Below are 23705 nucleotides of genomic sequence, written 5' to 3' on the forward strand. Positions count from 1 at the left end.
AAGATCATTATTTTGAAGCTCTTATATTTTTTTAGAATTAAAAAGTGTACTTTTACAAAATAAGAACTTTTTGTTTGTTAATTAAAATTATACTCCTCCATTGTTAAACTCTTATTGGAGTTCTTATTTTTGAAAAATAATTTTAATCAAATTGTTGGCAACGACATGTTATGGGCATTTACAAAGATTAAGTAAATGCAAAGAATAAGAACCAAAAGGTTCCGAATCAATTGCAGTCAATTCTAGTGGTGAAGCTTGAGTAATAATCTGTGATGCATTTGTTGCCTGTGCACGTCGTATCTCAATTTTTGGTCTTTTACGGCTAGCCTGGACATCCGAGTTAAACATGTCTGAACAATACACAATCAGCCTCTTGTGAAGTCATTACCTCATTCAGTAATTCAATACTCTCCGCATTCACTGCATTGTTACATTTTTGTACCCACAAAGGAAATGAGTTCTCAAGCCAAACGGATCCATGTATTGTTGCAAAATCATCTGAACAAACATTACACAAAGCCGAGAACATGATTACAGAAGAATCAAACAAAAAAATACTCTAGACTTAAACATCAAAGAAAGAGAGAGAAGCTTACACTATGAAGCTTCACAAGCATAGTATTGATATTGTTAAAGTTTTGTAATTGCAGTTTAACACATTGATTTGTGTTGAAATGTTTGCGAACTCCCTTCTATTTGGAAGATTCTTGAGAGTAATGGTCAGCTTTTTTCAGTGTCTTTTAATACAAATCAATTATATGGATTGGGCGGAGATTCACAAGTTTATGTGTGGATTATTTTGTTTTGAGATTGGGAGAATATGCTTGGCTTTGACGAATTGCAGATGAGTATTGAGGAGATAACTCGCTTTTGCCTCATCCCAAATTTCTCTTACTCACTTGGTGTAGCCCGTTTTTATGTGGAGAAGTCTGAGACTGCCTCTTCAAACCAAGCTTGGTGGATCTTAGGAAGCAAACTCTAATCCTATATCCAACCATGCTAAGAAAACTGGTGGTTAATTTACTATCCCTTAAAGGTAAATGTTGTATATTACCTACATTTGTATTCATAGTTTGATGTATTGCCAAAGTTCTATCAATTTATATGATATTGATAGGAATGTGATTGGTGTTTGTGGTTTATCTTGAACCAAAATTCTCCTTTCCCATTTTTTTTTTCTTCTGATAATTCAGTTCAAAATCCTAAATAAATAAGATTATTATTATCACTTAAGGATATATTCTATGATATAGCTTTGTAATTATATATATTGTATGCCTTGATGATGACTACATATTGATTAATACTCTTTTTCCGTTTACAAAATTCTCCTTTTTCGTTTTTTCTTTTTATTCTTCCAATTCAACATTATAAACTAATATTTTAATATTTTATGTAGTATTATTGGTAAAGAATTAGGATTAGCCCCATTAAATCTAGATATTAGACCCCAAAAAATAATAGGGCCGGTTTAGAGGCGGTGCGGACGGTGTTTTGCACCATAATATGTCCTGAATTTTTTAATTTTTTCATTAAGGTTTGCTATATATTTTAGATATTTTGTAATTTAAGGTTCTAAAGTTTGCAATTTTGCAAATAGAACCCTAGTTTTAAAATACTACTAGTATATATATTTCTCTCCCGCAACCAATCCTCCTCCTAAAAATCTCGGAAGCTTGAACGGCGTTCTTAATATCACCACCAGGACAGGAGGTTCGTTCTTTCCGACCGATCATGTATCATACTATATCTTTTGCTCTTTTCTCTCTTCGTTTGGTTCTGTTCCTATTGTTTCGTCAATAGATCTCGTCTGATATAGTATGAGTTATTTTGATTTGATTGAAATTAACTAGGGTTTTCGAGTTTGGATCTAATTGTATCAGAATTTGTTTTCGACAGACGCATAAGGGTTTGATTGGGTGATTCTATCTCCCTCTATTCCAGTTTCAGTTCAACTTGGTAGCAGGGTTTTAAAAAATGGGAGAAGACATCATGAATGAGAAGTTAGGGTATATTATAATGGACGGTCACGAGACTCTCCTTGGAACTTTGTGTGGTTACACCCGTGAGGTGCTTCATGATTTCCATGATTATACCAAGTTCCACCCCATGGTACAAAGTTATGAAGCAGCTCAGGAGGCTGAGCGTCTCCGTATCGATAACTATGTGAGGAAATCTGCTGAGCTCGCCACACACTACTACATTAACCCTTCAACAATGGAGCCTAACGTGGATGGTCTGATACTTGCTACTTGTGGGGATTACAAGACTAGTTTGACTCAGTCAGATAAGTTTGATCCCAAGCTTGCGGCGAAGATTGTGAATGTGGTGGATGTAACTATTGGAGGAGAAGGCGGTTTCCACATTGCTATCCACCAGACATCTAAAGTCTTGGCGAGAGACAGGCGTATTATTTTGTCAAGTTGTTTGACGAGATCACCGAGGAAACTGGCAAGTATGTTTATGGTCTTGATGATACGTTGAAGGTCCTGGAGTCTAAGCCGGGTGCTGTAGAGACACTTATTCTGTGGGAAGATCTTGATGTCAACAGATATGTGTTGAAGAACCGTGAAACGGGTGAAACTGTGATCAAACACCTGAACAAGAAAGAAGAAGAAGGCAGCAACACGGAGAACTTCAGTAGTGAATTAGATGTGGAGGAGAAGGTGTCGCTTTTGGATTGGCTGGGTAATGAACAGACACGTTTTGGTTGTGCTAGAATTTGTAAACAACAAATCACTTGAAGGGAAACAGTTTTGCAAAGGGCTTGAAGGGATCGGAGCCATACTTCGTTACCCGCTTGACCTGAGTTCCGTTGATCCTGAGGATTAATGAACTAATCAACAAGATGGACCACATTCAAGGCTGAACCAGACTACGCAATGGCGGCTCGAGAGCTGGATATAATGGCTAGCCTAGAAACATAATCTGGTATGGTTCAGTAATCAATCTGAGGAAGAGTCCAGAGACTCACTAGGCACACCTAGATTAATGAAAGTTGAATACAAAATACTTAATCTACTAGCTGAGCTTATTATGTCAATCAAAATGACAACTTGCAACTTTTTTTTTCTGATAGTAATATGAATTATGGAATCACGTATACTCGGACATCCCGGATTGTGTTTATCTCGTGTGTTGCTATGAAATCTTTGTCAAAGCTGCCATGAGACAAGAAGCTCTGGCTGCAAGAAAAAGCTCATGAGTCTTACTTGTCTTTCTATGCCTTTACACATTCGATATCTTTCTAATAATAGCACACAATAATGTTTGTTTACTTGTGACAAAAAAAAATAAAAAATAATGTTTGTTTACTCAATGAAAATGGCATCTAAAATAAAGTAGACAAAAAGAAAAAGACAATGTCCAGTGAAACCAAACTCTGTTTTTTTTCTGCCGTTTTGTGGAATCTCTGCTTTTCCTTCTTTTTAAATATTCCTTAGCTTATCTGTACTTTTGTTTTATAGATTGTACTTTGTCTAACCCAACGATAAATATCATGTTCATGGATTAGGTTAGTACCTCATTGTGAATAATCAATCACATGGAAGTTTACATGAAATTATCTCGAAACGAGTTGCAGAGTGAGTGTTCGGTGCAGCCTACCTCTATATTGGGCCTTTCTCTAGCCCAATTCGGCTCAAACCGGTGTCGACCGGATCTGAAACCGAAGTCTAATTTGACACCCTTTAATTTTCAAGTTCAACCTACTGTAATTGTAACTCAACAAGAACATATCCACCACTGACCACAGGTTTTTCATAAACCATGCGAGTTAAACTGCTACTTAATAAAAACAAGAAAAAAGAGCTATCAAGCTCCTTATTTGATAATATTGGTTCACCAAAGATGTAATATAAAATGTTTAGAATATTAAGTTGAACCACCTTGGGGAACGTATAACAAAGAAGTCCAACAAATGAAGTTACTTTTTGCTTGATTTGCACATATTGATGTTTGAAAGCTACAATTCATATGTTATATATTATCTACATTCATACTCATAGTTGGATGTGTTGTCCAAATGGCAAATTCTATCAATTTATATGATCTTGATAGGTATATCAATTTCGTAAAAGAAACTCTAATGACTAACCCCATAAGATTATTACTTTAATGACCAACGTAAAGTTATACAAATCATGTTACATCAAGTAGGAGTGCAGAACAATTAGATTATCATCGTAAACACCAAACCTTAAATTTAAAGAGATCATCATTAATAAACAAGTTCATACTATAAAATACCATATCCTAACACTTAAACATCGTATAAACCCATCATTCAAGATTAGTTGATCTACCATTATCGGTGTGACTCCATGACTCATGAGGTCTTATCATTTTTATACAAACTATCATCTAGTAAAAAGGTTAAGAAATGCGCTACAATCTTTGTTAACTTGTATTTAACCTTTTACTAGGTAGTAACCCGTGCTATAGCACGGGCAAAATACTTTTATATAATTGTATAATTTCAAATATCTAATTTAAGTTTGGTTTTACTTGGATTATTACACGTATATAACCTATAGGAACGGGAAACACGTCCCTGTACCGTTTTATCATGTCCCGTTCCATCTCCTCTCGTCCCATATCCATCAGAACTTTTCTATCTTATTGTATCGCTCCGATCATCACCTTTCTTAGTGGGCACACCCATGTCCACTCCTGGTCCATGGGCCCACATCACGTAATTGATACGTCCGACAATCACTTCCCGGATGGTTACCCATCCTGAAACTACTCCAGCTCAAACATGCTTAACTCTAGAGTTATCTCAGAACCTTTAACCGAAAAGAAAACTGCAGTTTGGTGACATAGGTGACCAAATCAATTTTTTTAAACCTCTCCGCAACCGGGATGTCACAATTATGATCGTTCTCTTTTAAATAATTACTTGGTAGGCAATATTTTTAATAGAGATTGGGTAAGAAATTTAGACGGGATACACATATTCTTCTTGAATATTTAATTTTTTATTTAGTTAGTTTTTACTATCCAAAAATTTATAATTTTAACAAACTATCTAACTGTTTTAAAAAAATACTAAAATTTTGAAGTTACCCGTTCCAAAGTGGAGAATTACTTCTCGAAATATATAAAGTCCATTTGAATATTTAATTTATACAGTTAGTGGAAATTATACTTCTCAAAATACTTTCAAAAATATCCAAAATTCTCAAAATATCCATCTCATATTAGTTCTTTATATGTCACATAGTGAATTTTTTTAAGAAAATCGTTTAAGTGCAATCTTTTCTATTATACGAATTACCCCTTTCTATTGCACATCCTCTATTTCTCATTGTAATACCTTAAATACCCCGGACTTAGTCATATTTTCATTTACATAATACATCAAATTTTTTAGTTTTATATGTTTTTTTGTTTAATGGACACAAAAAAAGGTTTTTCTTTATTAGGTGTTTACAATAATGATTTCTCATGTAATGTAATTTATTGCATATTGGCTTTCAACAAAGACAGTGTTGATGAATCAAAAAAATTTTAATCATGGGCTGCTGATGGTGGAACAATAAGAGACTTATTTGTCATTTTTTTTTGTCATCAGATAGAACCAAAAATAGTTTGAGAACCGAAAGTAACCAAGAACAATAATAAACACCAGCAACATTATTCCTCAACATGCACTTGATCATGAAGCCAAGATGGCCCACCCAGTGCTGAATATGACTAAATATACCATTCCTCGTGACACTATTCACGATAGCAATCGTCACTTTATTCGCCGGAACAGCCACCTTATGAAAGTCTCTAGAATTGAAGCCATCCAGCATTTTATTCTCTTATCTATTTATGGTTTTGTTTTTTTTATCTTTCAAATTTTTGATAAACATTAATAACATGATGTTGTGGTTTTGTTTAATTTAAACTCTTTCATCTAAATTAATTTAGTATTTAATTTTCTCATATAAATTTTAAATTTGAAAAATGAGTTAGAATCTTATTATTTTAAATATATAAAACTATTTGTACAATATTGATAAAAAATCTAAATATTGAATTTCAATTCGGTTTTAGTTTGAATTATTATTCATATATAATCCAGACGTATCTACTTTATAAAAGGAAACATTTCCCGTCCCGTTCCATCACATCTTGTCCCATCCTGTCCCGTCTTGTCTTTCTCTTTTATCCATCATAATTTTTTTTGTCCTATGATAGTTATCTTTCAATAATTAGTCATTAAACAGTGTTTATTAATATGTATTTGGTAAGAAATTTAGACATGATATTCAAATTCTCCCTTGTATATTTAATTTTTAGTTCNCGCCGGAACAGCCACCTTATGAAAGTCTCTAGAATTGAAGCCATCCAGCATTTTATTCTCTTATCTATTTATGGTTTTGTTTTTTTTATCTTTCAAATTTTTGATAAACATTAATAACATGATGTTGTGGTTTTGTTTAATTTAAACTCTTTCATCTAAATTAATTTAGTATTTAATTTTCTCATATAAATTTTAAATTTGAAAAATGAGTTAGAATCTTATTATTTTAAATATATAAAACTATTTGTACAATATTGATAAAAAATCTAAATATTGAATTTCAATTCGGTTTTAGTTTGAATTATTATTCATATATAATCCAGACGTATCTACTTTATAAAAGGAAACATTTCCCGTCCCGTTCCATCACATCTTGTCCCATCCTGTCCCGTCTTGTCTTTCTCTTTTATCCATCATAATTTTTTTTGTCCTATGATAGTTATCTTTCAATAATTAGTCATTAAACAGTGTTTATTAATATGTATTTGGTAAGAAATTTAGACATGATATTCAAATTCTCCCTTGTATATTTAATTTTTAGTTCGTTAGTAAAATTATCCAAAAACAAATTATAATTCTCAAAAACATCTAATTATTATGATCAGAACTATATTAGCTGTAGAATGGGAAGTAACATCAATATTAAGATCCCAAGACAAAAATAGAAAAGATTTTGGACATGCCTTAACTTTTATAAAAAAAAAACAGATCAAAATCTAGGAAAATGCATATAACAAAAACACATAGTCTGACAATGTAAATCTAATTTATCTTTATAAATTCAATGATTTTAACATCAATCAGCACGATATTATACATCAATCAGATCGATCGCCAAAGAATGTCTGTGGAAAGATACCAACAGTTATACACGTTATTATACATAAATTTTAACAACAATCAGCACGATATTTACTTTCTGGGGATTGGAGAATGAGATTTCATTAACTCTTATTAGAGATTCACTTAAGTTAGTATCTATAGTAGTCATATATGTTCATATACTTGAGCCCACAATGTAGATAAGCATTTTCGAATCAATGTTTCAATATACATTGTTGTTAATGAATGGGGTAAATAATTTCCCAAAAACAATTTTTTCTTTGGAAAATTGAATGGCATAATTCATAAGTGGAATACTAATATTTTAATTCCAAATTTCATATTTATATTTTATGTGATAGACCAAAAAAATAGGAAAATTAATTATTATGTTAGTTAAACTCTTTGTTTTCAAGTTAAAATGTTCATAGATTTATTTAAAAAATGTAACGATTATTATTTTGGAGTTCTATTTGGTTTTGCTACAATTATTTTATTAAGTTATATTCAAATTCAACTGAGTTGATATATAAAACCCAAAACAAAATATTTTTACGTCATATATATACTAAACATATATTGAATGTATATGAGAAATTATTGGATACCAACAAAATGTTTTTATAAATTGTAAGTTGAAAACAAAAGAAAAAGAAAACCATGATATCCACCATTCAATATCCAATTTATCAATGTTGTGAAACAGATATAATTTAGATTTGATATAAATGTTACAAACAAACAAAAAGATACAATTAAAAAGATTTAATAGACTATAGAGTGAAAAGAAAAAGGAAAAAACAGAGTGTCTCACTCACTCATCTTCTAGCAAACTCACAAATGGCTCCAACCCCTTCACTAAGGTATGCCTGCAATGCAAACCCAACACACACACCATTGTTACAATATTACTAAAAAACTTATAATTAACCCTTTTTTGAAAAAAAATATGGTACTTATCCTTCGGGTTGGTTCCTTTGCATTACCAATTGAAAATAGTATCTTCACATCAAGTTCATACGGAAACCTCACTTCCTCACGAAACACTACAAAAAAAAAAAAAAAAATCAAGTTCACAAAGAAACTTCAGACTATCTGAATCCTAAAAGAAAACAATTGATTTGGTGAAGATATGAAACACCACTTTTGCTACTAAGTACTGAAGATATGAGAAAGGTGAGAAAGACAGAGTAACTTGGTTTCAAAACCTAGTGACTTATCTATACAATGACTCATATAGAGTCTGAAGGTCCCTCCATTGAACGTTTACGTGCAATCACATATCTTGTGAACTTTTAAAGCATGAACTAAACTTCAACTTAGACAACCAAAAAGTAAGAAATAGAACATAAGAAAACAGTGGTTCAAGAACATAAACAAAAGATGAATTCAAACTCATAAGAAATTAGTACGGAAATAGATGTCTTGTGTTCTTGAACCGTTTCTTAAACTCATTAAGTTTATAAGCTTAAGAGAGAAAGATATGTACCTCTCTATCTCTGGTTTGTGTTTAGAGCTAAACAAAAACAAATTTTCATGAGGATATACTTCACTCGAGCTTCCAAAATCTGTTCACAAATACATGAAAGTGATTAAAAAATATTACACTCTTTTTAAAGATAAAGAAAAAGGTTGTACGACTTACAATGAGCAGCAACGCTAAATGATTTAAAGTCAGGTGCGTGCTGGGGTTAGATGGACGGAAAGAGAACAAAAGACAGAGCTTGTTCTGACAAAAGAAATTAACAAATCAGGTGCATGCTGGGGTTAGATGCCAGACCTTGGAATAACCAAAATCACAGATCTTGAGACGTGGAGCAGGACTTCCATCCAAGAGGGTATTTTCAAGCTTCAAATCTCCGTGGCATATATGCTATGCCAATAAAGAAAACAATATGAGTACAGCACGAAGGTACCGCAAAAGATTCTGTATATCTGTGAAGTTAAGATAAAATAAACTGCGAAAGGAAATTTCATTCCCTCACCATAGCATGGCAATAGCTAACTCTCGATATAAGCTGCTGGAAAAAGTCTCTTGCCTGTAAAAACAAAGATGCACACAAAAAAAAGCTATCACAACACATATTTCCTTTTGTTTCCTATTCTACATGTTATCCTATTTTCCTTTACTCTCAATCAAATAATCTCAAACCACTCTGAAATTGATCAATTGAGTACACCAACCACTATGACAAAGAGAAGCAAGAGCGGTCACCTCATCCTCACTGAACCTTCCAGCGGTACATATACGCTCAAATAGCTCACGACCAGCAGCATATTCCATAGCAATGGCGATATGCGTTGTTGTCAAAACCACCTGAAACAAAAAAAGAAAAAAAACTTTAATTTAAGAAAATTGCCACATACCATGAAGAGAGCAGCTATAGGCTATAGAGGCACACAGTTACTAACCTCCTTAAAGCGGGTGATATTAGGATGACGAAGTGATCTATGATTAATAATCTCTCTCGCCACATTCTCATCAATCTAATATCAACTTCACCCAAAAGACCACATTGCCTTGTATACCCGCCATCGTTGACAGAAACAAAGACTATGAAATGGTCATGAACAGAAGAATTGGATTTGATGTAGAATCAAAAGAGAGATTAGGGTTTAGAAGGAACAAAGAGATTGAGAAGAAAAAATAAGAAAAAGAGGCAAGGAATAACCCGCTGAATCCACCAGAGAGAGAATTCATGTTTAATTTCGCTGATCAAGAGCTGTTTTGTGATGAACTCTGCAAAAGAATTTGAAGACGGCGAGAGAGACCATAGAGAGAAAAACCCTTTTTAGGTTTTACTTTTTTGTTTTTAATTGATGGATATGATCAAAGTGAATCAACGGTTACGATTTAATGAAAAAATCCAAAAACAATAAAACCGGGTCATTTAGATTCGCGTGTTTATCCGATTTCCAACAGATGCATAATTATATTTTTACCCTTCGCCCAAATAAATTATTTAGTAATAATTGCAATGACTTTGTATTGTAAATTCTTACAAAACTAAATTTTTTTTCAGGCAACATTTTTCTTTTAATAGTAGGGATATTTGATTTCAATAGTACTATTGATTTATTGAATATTGATTGTACTAACATGACATCTTTGTTTATAGCGTAATCTTTGGCCGAAATTACACTACTATTGCTATTTTTTTTTTTTAACAACTACTATTGCTAATTTTAAATAGATATGCCTTATAATCTTTCAAAATTAACAATTTTATCAGCGTAATGCTTTGAAATCTTTAATTATAATGAAAATATAATATACTTCCTCTGTCCCACCAAGATTGATGTTTTAGGATATTACACATTTTAAGAAAACAATGATTATTGAGTTTAAATATATTTTTTTCTTTGATTAATAACAATTCAATTTTAAATATTGAATTTTAAATCAATAACAATTCAAAATTTTAAATATTTTCAATAATTAGTTTTTGAAATTTACAAAACATCAATTTGTGTGAGAAAAAAAATATCTTAAAACATCAATCTTTGTTTTTTTTGTGTGACAGAGAAAGTATTTTTGTTTCTACAATTCCCAATGAAAAAAGGGAAATTTCCAAAAATAATAATTTAGGAAAACGAAGCGTGATACTTCTATTTCTGATACCAACATCATGACATGTTCCCGTAGCGTGGTTATTTTTGCAGACACCTAAAGAAACGGCATCGTTTCGGGTGATCATCTTCATCTCTACTACTAGTGTTTCGCAATCCTCATCATAATATAAGACGGTTATAAAAATCACAGAGCTACGCACAGACGATAAAAGCTCTTAAAGTGAGTCACAACCGACCGACCACCGCCAAGTTGTGATTTTACACTAATGCCACTGCCAATTCTTATTCCCCCAGATCCACCACCGTCTCCGCTGCATCACTGAATCCAATCACCGTCACCGGAGAACAAAAAAATCAATTAGAAAAAATGGCGACGACGAAGAACTCAAAGCAAAACATGTCCGTATTACTAACAAAGCTCGGAGATCGAGATACGTTCACAATGGCGGCTCGAGAGCTCGATTTAATGGCTAGACAGATTGATCCATCCTCCTCCACCGGGAATCTCCAGTCGTTTATCTCCGTTATACTCTCCGCCGACACCGGAGATAAACCGGCGGTTCGTAAGCATTGTATCCACTTACTCGCCGTTTTATCAGTTTCTCTTCCTATAAACTCTCTGTCTCCTTTCCTCTCTAAGATACTCACTCGCATCACGAGACGTCTCCGTGATCCCGACTCTTCGATTAGGTCGAGTTGCGTCGCGGCTGTGTCGGCGATCTCTTCCCGCACGACGAAGCCTCCGTTTTATTCGGCGTTTATGAAGCCGTTGGCGGACACGCTTTTCACTGAGCAGGAGGTTAATGCGCAGATCGGAGCTGCGCTTTGTTTAGCCGCTGCGATTGATTCGGCGTCTGATCCGGATCCGGTTAGGTTAGGGCAGACGCTTTTGCCGAGATTGGAGAAGCTTGTTAAGTGTAACGCGTTTAAGGCGAAATCGGCTGGGGTTGTTGTGATCGGAAGTGTGATTGGTGCTGGTGGTTTGGCTGGAGCTACTGTGAGCTCCGGTGGGTTGAAAGGTTTAGTTGATTGTTTGTTGAGTTTCTTGGTTAGTGAAGATTGGGCTGCGAGGAAAGCAGCTGCTGAAGCTTTGGGGAAGTTAGCTATGATGGAGAGAAATGAGTTAGGTGAGTTCAAGTCTAAATGCTTGAAGATCTTTGAAACCAGGAAATACGATAAGGTTTGGTTTTCTTGATCTTGAATTCTTAATTTGAATAGTAAGGTTTGGTTTACACATGATCACAAATTTTGATATATGGTTTAGGTGAAAGCTGTGAGAGAGGTGATGAATCAGATGATAGAGGCATGGAAACAGGTTCCAGATTTGTCAGAAGAGGTTTCTCCACCCAGATCCAATGCTTCTTCTAAAGGTATCTTCCCTTCACTATTAGATCTTTAGCCAAATCAGGAAACTTTTTCTTGTTTGGTATCTTGGTTTTAGATCCTTTTGTGTCTATTTGACCAGTTGCTTACTTGTCCTGTGTTCTTGATTCTAGGTGATGCAAGTGATGGACGATACCCTTCAGGGTCTAGAGTTGGTTCAACGCCTGCTAAATCAAGAACTCATTTGGTTAACAGATCGACTCCACCCGGGAGTTCACTAGCCACCACGGGTAAGAAACAGGCTAACAGAAAAAGCATTGATCAGAAGAAAACCAGTCTAACAGTATCACATACAAAACCGAATGTAAGGAGACGATTGGACTGGAAAGCTGGAGGAGGAGCTGGTATTCCCATTAATGTGTCTCTTGAAGACGAACGACATTGTGATCATAACGAGAACGCAAATGAAACGAGTCATTCTAGTCATGATGATATGATGCAGAAGCTAGGAGGTGTATCCAGTTCTTTGATTGGCAATGTCCCACTACCAGGTGCTATAATGGCAACAGGACATCATGTCTTGTCTGAAAACGCAAATAGTAGTAACTGCAAAGGGCATGAAGATATATCTCTGATCCGTAATCAGCTTGTTCAGATTGAACAACAGCAAGCCAATCTAATGGATCTTCTTCAGGTTTGTTCTATAACATGATGAAGTTACAAACGTCCAGATTGCTTTCGTTTCCTCTGTTCCTGAAACTCATTCTGTGTTCTTGTTTTTGGTGGTCATTTCATTAGAGATTTGTGGGGAGCTCACAACAAGGAATGCATGGTCTGGAAACACGAGTTCAGGGATTAGAACTTGCGCTGGATGAGATATCTTATGACTTAGCGGTTTCAAATGGGAGAATGAGTAACGGTTCAAGCAAAAACAACTGTTGTCTCCTCCCTCCTGGAAGTTTCATCAGATCCAAGTTCTGGAAGAAAGACGATTCAAAGTATTCAGCATCGAGGCTGTCCACTTATAGAAACAGAAGTGCAGAAACCACTCGGATACAACAAAACTCGAGACATCGATTTAATGGATCTCCTGGATTTATAGTCAACCCATTAGCTGAAATTCGAACAGATAATGGATCTGCAGGTAAATAAATTGAGTTAGGTCGATTCGGTTCAGTGTTGATCAATAACATAATTAACAGTATAGTTCTATGATTTTTTTTTTGCAGGTATGTCTCACAATTGAGGGATAAAGAGAGACAAAACCTTCAAAGCTTGTGAGACATCACAAAACCACTATGTGTGAATGTGGTGATTCATACTGATTTGCTAAGTTATATAGTACTATATTACTACCCTAAGCTCTCAACCGTTTTAGTATTCTTGATTCCTTGAAAGTGAATTCTACTAATTAGATCGAGATTAAAGATATCTTCAATGTCTCCAATGAGTTCTTTGCTGAAATTTCTTGTGTTGCTTTTGTTTTTTTTTTCTTTCTCTCATGGTGAGTTTGCGTTATGAGGTAAATGAGTTTCAATTTTCATGTAATATACTGTATCACAAACGATGAATCTGTAAGTATTTTTCAGTTCTTGTGTGGGTTCAAAAATATAAACAATACTAGCATAACATAATCATAAAAAAAGTTGATTAAAGTAGCTGGCTTCTAATAAATTCACGGACTGAATAATTGAAGTAGTTGGGAACTGTTTTTTTCTGGATTTTTATATATCTAGTCGTTGAATTAATTATTGCTTAAACTGTGTTAGCATTATGGGCAATTAAACAGTTTAGTAGGTCTCAAAAGTTTTTTGAAAAGAGAACTTTACGTAGCACTGATTAGTTAGTTTATTATAGAGTAACATAATTGAGTATGGGCATCTAAAAACCTGAAAAAAGCAATACTAATAATAATTAATTTTCTATCAGGAATCAGAGACACACATGAAATCTAATTTAGAAAAGAGGTAACCGAGACTGAATTCAACAAAACAGAGCCAAACATAATGCTCAATCAGTGGTGTTATAAAGTAAACTTTAGAGTGAAACTGATTATCACAAATATGTGTTAATTGAGCAAGAGACAAAAGACAGTAGTAATTGAGTGAAAAGTGCAGACACAGAGATGCATACTTACTATGTTGCAAAGTTAATTAGACATAAAGTAAACAAAAAGGAATCATGTGAAAAATGTTACTCCCTCCCTTTCAAAATATAGGATGTCTGAGTAGAAGCACGCATATTAAAAAAAAATTTAACCAATAATAATTAAGACTGCATAATATAAAATATAAAATTAATCTAAAAGTTGCATAGAAAGTTGAAAACATCCTATATTATGAAACAAAAATAATTCTCTAAACATCCTATATTATGAAATAGAGGGAGTAATAAATAAATTTTCCAAAGAAGATTTGATTTTTTTTCTTAAAACTTATACTCTGCAAGATGAAACAGAAAATAATCGATGCTTTTTGTATATGATCCCACTCAAAATCATACCGATCCTTGAAGGGTCAAGGATCCCTTGTGTATCTCATCATATGGTTTAAATTTTTAATAGAAGATTCTGGTTCTTGCACTGGAAATAAACCGGCCAAGCAATGGAACAAACGGCTCACACCAGAAGAGAATAAAGGGAAGAAAAAAAATCTTTATGAACAGCTAAAACAGTGAAAAAAATGCACAAAAACATCAAATCTCACATCTTCTGAAACCATCAAAGAGAGGTCTATGCAAAAATTGACCTTCTTTGATGGCTCTTCTCACTCTTCTTTCTTTTTCTTTCTTTCTTTCTTTGTTTGTTTGTTTTTCCATCATCTCTATGATACAGGAGCAGCAACCAGATTCAACTCAAGAGGCTTCAAAGCTGCCTGAACAAGATCTTGAACAGTACGGTTACGGCGACAAACATCTGAGAGTTCCTCAACGTGTCCTATCAGAGAATTCACATCTGCTCCATAAGCAACATCGGACAACGCTTGTAAGAACTTGGTAGATTCAGTCTCTGTCAAGGCTGTTCGAGGTATCAGGCTAACACTTTCCTTAGCCCAACCCACTGCTTGTAGCCTGTATGTTCTTGTCAGAGCTAACAGCGAATATGTTACCTAACCAACACCCAAAAACAAAACAAAAACAGTTCTCAGTGGCCAAAAACATCACTCAAAATGCAGCAAAAAGATAGGTTTCCTAAATTTACCGTATCTAGCCGAGAACTGGGAAGTGCTCCAGCTAATGAGGCTATTAATATTCTGGTGATTGTAGCTCCCCGAGGAATAATGATATTGTCCCTGATTCGTACGAACTGTTCTTCATTCACAGATTTCTCGAGGTCAAAAATGTCGGATAAAAAGGTCAATATCGAGTGGCAGGCTTCTCTGGAAAAGGAGTTCAAAAGATATAATTAACATCATTTCAAAACTTTTGACGAAAAGCAGCTTGTGGCTTTAGAGAGAGAGAGGGTAAACCTGTGCTGCACTGTGATTCCAATCATTGCGCAATCTACAAGAGGTGGAAATATAGGAGACGGAATGAATAAATGTGGACAGTAGCGAAGACATCTAGAAGCTAACAAAAAGCAGTCATCAGCTATATCTGGTCTCGCAGTCACTTCCTGTAAGAATAAACAGAGAATCAGAAACCATATAGGATATTAAAACTAAGAACATGACGATAGCATACTCCTAAGTGAAATCATCAACCTTGATACTTGTCATCAGACATGTTGTATGTGCAAAGAGGGTTTCAATCAGGTTCTTCAAGTAGTCAGCACAAGATGGGTCAGACCCAAATATCTGCAGATCCCACAAAGATTAGTTTCTCTATAGCTTTTCAGTAAGCATTCAACTGAATGAAAAGGACACATATTATTACCTTTATAACTTCACTGGATAAGTATAGAAAACATGGCTGATGATGCTGCTGATAATGGAATTGAATCTTTGCCAGCATTTCTCCGATTGTATTAATAATGTATCTTCCAGAAGTACGTACCTACAAACATACTCCAACCATTGTCTTCTTTTAGTGAAGTATTCTTTATCATCCGGAAAATAGTTTTTAGAGTTTCTCTTATGTTTAGGAACAAGAACAAGACAGGTAAAAAGACTTAAAAAACAATGGTGCTCAGGAATGTCCATGGAGCAAGTAGGGAAAGAAAAAGGAAATGAAACTCACAGCATATTTGCATGCTCTGCACAGAGATTCCATAGTCCTCATGTCCCAAGGACGACTGCAGTAAAAACAATTTCAAAGTAAGAGGCTACATAAAAAGCAATTTGAAGAGAACATGCTAATCATCGTGTGTCTAGATTCACTTACGCATCAAATATAACTCTGAAAATAGCCCAATGCTTATTAATCTCAGCAGCCACCGCTTCAGGGTGGTTCACATACCTAATGTGGTAGAATCTGTTAGCAAGACTAAACAAAACACATGTAGATACATCGTATTGTTGAGATAATCACTAACCTGAAGAGGAAGGCAAAGCGGTCAATATGAACAGTTAATTCACGTGCATGCTTCTTGTCCAAATCTTCTTTCGCCGCTTCCTGATTCAAAGATTTACAGTTCCCATCATTTTTATTCCTGACTAATATGTCAAGCAACCATGCAGATAATAGTCAAGATGGCAAACCTCTAGAGGAGAGGCGGCTGAAAAGCATAATTTTTCAAGAGCACCTTTGGCCTGCTCTAAAGGAAGTTCGGTAACAACCATACTGCATAATCAAATTTTAGAGATGTCAATAACACACAAATGAGATCTATCCATCATTCAGTTGAGTCCATACCCTAAAGCTTCAACGAGATTTAATGAATCCTCAGCAGAGACTTTATAACCACCACCGCCATTGATAGCCATACAATAGATAGCAAACAAATCTTCAAAATACCCACAAAGATTTTTTCGGCAATCTACAATGAAACATTATTTCAACAGGCATCAGATGTTTACAAACCAAAATAGTATTATTTTGAATCCTATAAAAGAAAATACCAAATATAATATATGCGTATCAGTATCAACACAAAAACACCTTCATGTATCTCTCATAATATGGAGAAGAGGAAAAAGTAAATTGATCAACAACAAGCAATCACATTTAGAGAGCATTAGATGTTAGATAGCTACAAGCTTTTATTTAAAATCAGTATGGAAAACAGAATTCAGTCCAAGGAAAGCATTCAACAAAATTCCAAATACTTGCCAGCATTGCAATGCACCCTATATGCTAGCAATTCAGTAGAGTCGAAGTCAGATCCGTTAGCGTAGGTTCCAGTCAGACCTTTCGACTAGCTGCCATCTTTGAAGCATGTCAGTATGCACAATTCAATGGAATTTTACAAATGTGAGAACTTCATACTTTCTAAGAATAAAACTAACAACCAAAATTTAATTTAGTTTGCAAGTGAAAGAGTTATAACTACAAACTAATTTCCTGAAAAGTTAAAGAGTCCATGAAACTACTTAGCATTATTCTGCCAGGAGAAATCAAGAAGAGAAACATTCTACAGAAACCCTGAAAGAACGTTTTTAATAAAAGGGGACTTAATCTTGTGTAACCATCAGACTGTTGTTTTAAATCAAATCTTTGTCATGATCTCATTCGGGAAACAAAAAAACAAAAAAAGATAGCCAGATTTGTAGTATATGTATATTTGTCATAATGTCAATGTTATGCTCAGAAAAGAAAACGAAGAGGTCAAGTTTGTAAGAGCAGATACAATACCGTCACAGATATGTCTAAAAGCCAAAGCTGCAGCTGCTGCGCAATCTTCAGATGTGCCCATTCCACTCATAAGAATTCTAATGATTGATGGTAATATTGAAACACTAGCTGGTGCAGCATTAAGCCATTTTGAATATGCCCCAACAAGTAAGCATGCTGAAATCAAATAGGGAAGCAGATGGCTTGCATTAAAGAAAAGGCTTCAGACGCATTTGCTATTAAATTAGGAAAGATTTAAGCATAAGTTGGAAGGTGTCTTCAGCATACGCTAGTGGTTTCCACCAAGCAGCTATTTCACCTTCTACAAATAAAACTTAGGAAGAAAACCTATTCACCTGTCTGAAGTAGTTGCGCTTGCTGAGGAAGATTTTGAAGCAACGCCATCACCTGAAAGCAGAATTTAAGAGAATGAAAATGACAAAGGCAAACCCATATTTCGTAGGCAGTGAGAAAACAAAATATATTTATTTGGCAGCAGTAGCTAGGAGTAACTATGTATAATAAATACAAACCTGGGGCATCACTTCAGCTTCAACAACCGAAACATAATTTGATATTGCCCATATACAGAACAAAATAGCTTCGGCTGGACGCCATTCTTGAAAATTATTTCCTGTCTGAGCATTGGCCTAAAGTACATATGTCACAAATATCAAGATGGTGAAATCCAAATGATGGAAATAACTGTAACTGTTTGGTTCTGATAATCCTAATTGTGTTATACATTGATCGTGACCTTTTCAGTATATAAAACTGCTGATTCAATATCTCCCATTGCTTAATTTTATTTAATGATAAGATAGCATGCGTGGACATCCAAAGCACAAACCTCGAGAAGCTTCATATAGAGAATCTTAAGAGTAGTATCCCCTCCCAGGATTAACGCTGCGTCTATTAATACGTCTGCAACAGCTGAAAAATGTCACAAAATTTATTAGTCAAATTGGATTGACAGAGCATGAGGCAATTGGTCTCATCGGAGATGATTGGGAGCACAATAGTAGTAACATATCAACATATGTAAGAGGAATAAGTCCATCAAAAGAGACATTACGAGATACAGCACCCTACCAAAGCTAAGTGACTAAAACAACCAAATAACCTCAGAAGAACAATACTTTATCTGCTTCAAGAAACAAGTCTAAAGGATGGCAACAAAGGGAGAACAACAGTGCTGAGCAGTCAAATTAAGAAAATCCAAGGTTAGGCTGATCTATTTAGAAAGCTTTGAGGGCTACTCTTATTCCTTAGGACCCTTATCTCGAGAGGTTTTGATCTATTGTAATGTTGAGAACAAGCCATACACACTTTTATTACCATATCTAGTCTGCTTGAATTCCTTAAGGTCCTCATATGACAGGCCTTGATAATCTTCAGGATACTGCACTCTGAAGCCAACCTGTGAAGGGGAACCAGTGTATAGGTGACATAAACTGCAGAGCATACAATAATAACCCATATATATATAGTATCCACAAAACGATGATCAATCAAATAAAACTTTAGCCATCCAGCATTTTTCAAAAGAGCAATATATATTTAAACATAAGTCACCCATGCATTAAATATCAATTTGTCTCTGGATTAGCAAACAAATAGAATCAGCCTGGTATGGTTGAACAACAAGCTCAAATATTATATTTCAGTAAAACTATACGAGTGGCTAACAAAACGAATTTGAGTGGTATTTGATGGCTCACTCACCAAAGATACAAGGCTTTGATAGGCTGGCTGAAAGATATGCAGTCTTCGGTTTCTCTCAGCTTCAATGGATGCTTCACTACCCAAGGAACTATAAGAATCCCTGATAGATTAAAAATCACACTCTTAGAATATGACCATAGGAACACCCAACAAACATAGACAAGGCTGGAATTTACCTCTTTGTCAACATAAGTTGAAGACTGTGCCAAAAGTTGAAGGTCATCGAGGCTATATCAAATTCTGGGTGTGAAGTAACTTCCAGCAGGGCATGCACAATAACCATTGATTCATCTGAACCTAGAAGCCATAAATAGTACCTTCGAATATATTAGATTACCAACTAAAGCATTTTGCGCACCCAACGCAATCAAGGGACGTGAAACACAACACGTAAAAAAACAAGGCAGAGTAGCAGAAATGAGGCTATATACCAGTAGCTATCAGTTCAACATATGAATCGCCTACGTCAGCGAATAATCGACCAATGGCTTTGACATCTTCTTCATCCTGCAGGTGAAATAAATTTTAAGAGTCAAAAGAAAATTATAAGCAGATGCCAAAATTACAACTAATTATGAGGGACAATGTTAGCCACATATCCAAGTCTTATATACAGAAAACCACCCTTTTAGCGCTACAGTTTCAAAGTTAAACAAGTAAAGGTGATTAGCTTCCTACTATTTGATGCATCTGATAACCTTTTCTCTTAATATAGTCCAGGCGCAACAGAATCAGAATTATAGCCGTTCAAGCCGCAGACCAGTGAAACAGAAAATTTGTATAATAATGAAACTTAACATTAAACAGATTCAGCCATTAACTTGTATCAATAAAAAAAGGTAACAGTACCTTTGAAGAATCCCTTAGATGGGTCTTAAGACTTAAAATCTGAGGCAGAATAACTTGAATCAAGGGTGTTTGTGCAGAAATACCACCAGAACTTGGTGATGCTGTGTGATGTATCAATTCAGAGATAACTGCGAAGTTGAAAATGAAGTTTATCTATTGAAACTCTAATATTGAATTCTATAATGAACACGCATCAAACACTAATTTCCAAAATTCAATAAGAAAAGCTTAAGCCCTATGTATATAGTAGTCTTTCCAACGAGTATACCATTCACAGATGCCTCTGAGAGTGGATCACAGTTCAAACTTGACAGAGCTGAATGCACCAATGGATGACAGGCAAGCACTGCTCCAGGAATCCTGAAAAAGACCACCACAAAGTTAATAAGCATACAGTTCAGTCAGCATCATCTTTGCTAAGTTGAATTGGTAAAAATAGTGAAGGCTAGCTATTAGAAACCAAATTTTGCTCAAAAAAAGAAAAAACTAGTAGAAACCAATAACAATGAATCAGATAACCTTAGCTATGTGTCTACGAAAATTCAATATAGGAAATGATTTGTGACGCATGCTAAAACGATTTACAATCTGATGAACTCGCAATGACTATTTCTAATATAAACGAGCTTTTGTTCTAAATAAAAACAGGAGATAGAAAAGCAAAAGAAAAGAGCATACCCATGCCTAAGACGGAGCCAAGAAGCAAATGCCTCGAGAACCTGAAAAATCAAAGTTACAGAACACAATTGACAATAAGTGACTTCTTGCAACACCAAAGACACTAACTGATCCAGAACACAGCAACACGGGACATTATTCAGAAAGCTAACAATAATGCAAGACGAAATACAAAATTTTGGCAGGTGAGTGAAAATCTAAGATGCAATCAAGCTTGCACATGAAACTTGCAAAAATACCTTTTACAAGGCAAACATAGACTCTGACTGGTAAAGCAAGCAAAAATCAGTGTAAAGTAACAAAACACATAAATGCATTAGAAACATGAAAAGGTTATTTCAAAGCGATATACAGAGGGGTCACGGAAAGTAAATAACAAACTATTTATTGAAGTATGTCATAACCCTATATTGAAGATAAGCTCTGACCTGTTCCTTAAGTTCGATTATATTTAAACATGCTGTTAAGATACTAAGTGCAGCTTCCATTTGAGAAGTAAGCTCTTTTTCGAATTGACGTCGCCGATCCGGACGAGCAGCTATTTTGTAGTTAAACGTTTCCTGGCCGTAGCAAGAAGGAAAATAAAAATCAAGACATCATATAACCATCTAGATTAAAGTCAAACATCCCTAACGGGAATCAGGTTAATAAAAGGGAAAGGTGAAAAGATACGGCAGAGTTTTGGGAAAAAAGTATAGAATCTTCATTTGATTACAAATAAGCTACGTACACTTTTTGCCAAGGGGGCCATGAAAAATAGCAAGGTCTTGTCCAGCCAATACTCAAAGTAACACTTGCAGAGTAACATAGAATGCTACTCAAACATAGATACACTAACAGTAAAAAGTTACATATATTTTTACCAAATAGGTATACCCAATTTGAGGTCAGCAATACTAGAATAACTAAGACGGAAGCAGATCCAAGTCAGACAAATACAAGGCCTTTCACACCCATGTAGCCGGAGACATGGATTCACTTTAATTTCTGAGTGAGAGGAACACGAAAACAAAGGGTTGAAAAATACCCTACCTCGGGCAAAACTGTCAAAAGTTCCAAGAAACCAGGCACATATTCAGGATGCATATTCATCTCATCCCTAAGCCAGCTAACTATACCACCATCTCCCCAATCTGCCGCAGGAACATGCACCGCCAAGGCAGCAACAGCAATACTAATCTACAATACAAAATACTTAAATAAGATAACTCGACACAGAGTACAGGACTTTATACGCACATCAGAAAATTCCCACATATGCATAATCGAGAATGAAGCTTACCTGGGTCCTAACTTTTGGGGGGCCTTTGTGGAACTTTTTTAACAATGTCTGCATTTCAGAAAACAATGAAAGTCAAATTTTTTCCGGGAACACTAAGGAAGTACTTTTCCAATAACAATGATACATATTACCCCTAATAATAGGCCACAAAAATGAAATCATAGTAAAACCCAGCCAGAATACAGTAGGCAAATCACTAGTTCAACTGAGTTTTCCTATTACGTTATTGTTGAAAGGAACATACATACATAAATATTCAGAAACCCTATGCAAAATCAGTTAATGGAACAAAGACTTACAGTTAATGATTCCCTTAGCTTCTGAAAAGCCCCAGGTGGTAGTTCTTCAAAATCTCGTTGAACCTTCGAGTAAGACAGACTAGATGTCAACAGAGCGGCGCAGTCTCCAAGATTGTGAAAAAATAAATAACGAATTTACAGAAAACTTCGAGTGCATTTTACCTTGCTTCGAAGGGTCTGAGAACAGAATATTAAAGTTTCCAAATTGCTAGAAGAATCATGAAGTAAATTATCCGCAACCTAGTATACATAAAACAGTACAGAGTAAGAAACATTGTAAAACTGCTCCACCAAACCTTCATCTTCTCCGCAACAACAATCATGGGTCTAAAAAGACTATAGGTAAAGCTCATAAAACCTAACACATCGTTTAGTTAACAAGGTAGATCTATTCATACGCTCTACACAAACTTCTTCAAACCAGCTACAGAAGAATGCAAAATTGAACTTAGATGTACTAAAAAATTCCAGACTCCTACTATGCATAAGGGTACATGACCTTAACAAGCGAATCGGTAATACAAATTGACTAAAGGATAAAACTTTATGCCACCTACATAGTCTAAAGTAGCTGGGAATCGAATATTAAAACTCTAGCACAAGTGTTACAAAACAAGGAAGAACAAATCGAACCCAGATTAAAATACCTAGTGATAAAATTAAAAGATTGAAATCGAAAACAAAAAAGAACTCGCCTGCCAAGCATCGAGAGTTCCTTGAAAGGTCTGGAGAAAGCGATCAGCTTGAACACGTACTGTATCATCCGGGTGATGATACAGTGCGTTTAGGGCTTCTTTGACCGCGTTCTGATGCTCCATAGCTTAAAAAAATCCTTATGCGTTTTTTTTGTTTTTTACGGCCACACCAAATCACGACTCAGAGAGAAAGACTCAGATTGAGAAAAAAAAAAGAAGAAATTGCCCAACTCAAATTCAGGATTTTGTCAAATCGATTTCGCCCAAATAAAAATAAAAACTTTTTTTTTTCCCTCTTTTGTCAAAAAGGGTTTTTTTTTTTTTTTTTTTTTTGGCGCCCCTCAACTTGAGTGAGAGAGAAAGAGATCGGAAAAAAACTTCGGAATTTAATCTGAAAAAGGGGATGAAGAAGAAGTAATCTCAGCCGTTAGATTTAATTACTTTGACTTTAAGTC

At 34.9% G+C, this 23705-nt stretch overlaps 3 protein-coding genes and 1 pseudogene across 7 annotated transcripts; 2 read left to right on the forward strand and 2 right to left on the reverse strand.

The window, feature by feature from the left end:
* Positions 1578-3095, forward strand: LOC104740213 (annotated as a pseudogene).
* Positions 7768-9924, reverse strand: LOC104740222 (serine/threonine-protein kinase SRK2B-like). 5 transcript variants are annotated; one of them, XR_002035899.1, is made up of 7 exons: positions 9790-9924; positions 9530-9671; positions 9333-9434; positions 9103-9156; positions 8763-8990; positions 8607-8685; positions 7768-8163 (listed from the first exon to the last, which is right to left on the reverse strand). XR_002035899.1 is itself a non-coding variant. In XM_019238081.1 (7 exons), exons 2-6 carry the CDS (start codon positions 9399-9401, stop codon positions 8667-8669), a joined length of 249 nt encoding a protein of 82 aa, XP_019093626.1. In that variant the 5' UTR covers positions 9402-9434; positions 9530-9924; the 3' UTR covers positions 7768-8163; positions 8607-8666. The 5 variants fall into 5 exon arrangements, 1 of the variants encoding a protein (XP_019093626.1); XR_002035898.1 differs by having other exon boundaries at positions 7768-7986; positions 8104-8163; positions 9530-9924; XM_019238081.1 differs by having other exon boundaries at positions 8763-8776; positions 8898-8990; positions 9530-9924.
* LOC104740231 (microtubule-associated protein TORTIFOLIA1-like) lies at positions 10801-13606 on the forward strand. Its single transcript, XM_010460777.1, has 5 exons — positions 10801-11870; positions 11955-12060; positions 12187-12707; positions 12812-13157; positions 13243-13606. The coding sequence occupies exons 1-5, from the start codon at positions 11058-11060 to the stop codon at positions 13257-13259; spliced, it is 1803 nt and encodes a 600-aa protein (XP_010459079.1). The 5' UTR covers positions 10801-11057; the 3' UTR covers positions 13260-13606.
* On the reverse strand, positions 14465-23575 carry LOC104740240 (transportin MOS14). The gene is made up of 27 exons (XM_010460790.2): positions 23251-23575; positions 22718-22795; positions 22556-22618; positions 22257-22304; positions 22007-22153; positions 21403-21534; positions 20975-21015; positions 20565-20656; positions 20297-20424; positions 19879-19954; positions 19624-19744; positions 19448-19547; positions 19061-19142; positions 18573-18655; positions 18256-18372; positions 18079-18130; positions 17744-17899; positions 16805-16928; positions 16651-16732; positions 16485-16564; positions 16334-16408; positions 16190-16244; positions 15887-16006; positions 15715-15807; positions 15481-15626; positions 15213-15390; positions 14465-15120 (listed from the first exon to the last, which is right to left on the reverse strand). Exons 1-27 carry the CDS (start codon positions 23371-23373, stop codon positions 14836-14838), a joined length of 2877 nt encoding a protein of 958 aa, XP_010459092.1. The 5' UTR covers positions 23374-23575; the 3' UTR covers positions 14465-14835.

The sequence above is a fragment of the Camelina sativa genome, chromosome 2, assembly GCF_000633955.1.
Source record: "Camelina sativa cultivar DH55 chromosome 2, Cs, whole genome shotgun sequence".
NCBI lineage: Eukaryota > Viridiplantae > Streptophyta > Magnoliopsida > Brassicales > Brassicaceae > Camelina > Camelina sativa.

Excerpts from the sequence above, each read along its gene's own strand:
- LOC104740222 (XM_019238081.1), bottom strand. The coding sequence starts at position 9,401 with ATGGAATATGCTGCTGGTCGTGAGCTATTTGAGCGTATATGTACCGCT. Across the intron at positions 9,157-9,332 it reads GAAGGTTCAGTGAGGATGAG|GCAAGAGACTTTTTCCAGCA; the intron begins GTGACCGCTCTT and ends TTGTTTTTACAG. Across the intron at positions 8,991-9,102 it reads TTAGCTATTGCCATGCTATG|CATATATGCCACGGAGATTT; the intron begins GTGAGGGAATGA and ends TTATTGGCATAG.
- LOC104740231 (XM_010460777.1), top strand. The coding sequence starts at position 11,058 with ATGGCGACGACGAAGAACTCAAAGCAAAACATGTCCGTATTACTAACA. Across the intron at positions 12,061-12,186 it reads ATCCAATGCTTCTTCTAAAG|GTGATGCAAGTGATGGACGA; the intron begins GTATCTTCCCTT and ends TCTTGATTCTAG. Across the intron at positions 12,708-12,811 it reads ATCTAATGGATCTTCTTCAG|AGATTTGTGGGGAGCTCACA; the intron begins GTTTGTTCTATA and ends TCATTTCATTAG.
- LOC104740240 (XM_010460790.2), bottom strand. The coding sequence starts at position 23,373 with ATGGAGCATCAGAACGCGGTCAAAGAAGCCCTAAACGCACTGTATCAT. Across the intron at positions 20,657-20,974 it reads TGGCTCCGTCTTAGGCATGG|GATTCCTGGAGCAGTGCTTG; the intron begins GTATGCTCTTTT and ends GGTCTTTTTCAG. Across the intron at positions 18,131-18,255 it reads AAGCTGAAGTGATGCCCCAG|GTGATGGCGTTGCTTCAAAA; the intron begins GTTTGTATTTAT and ends TTCTGCTTTCAG.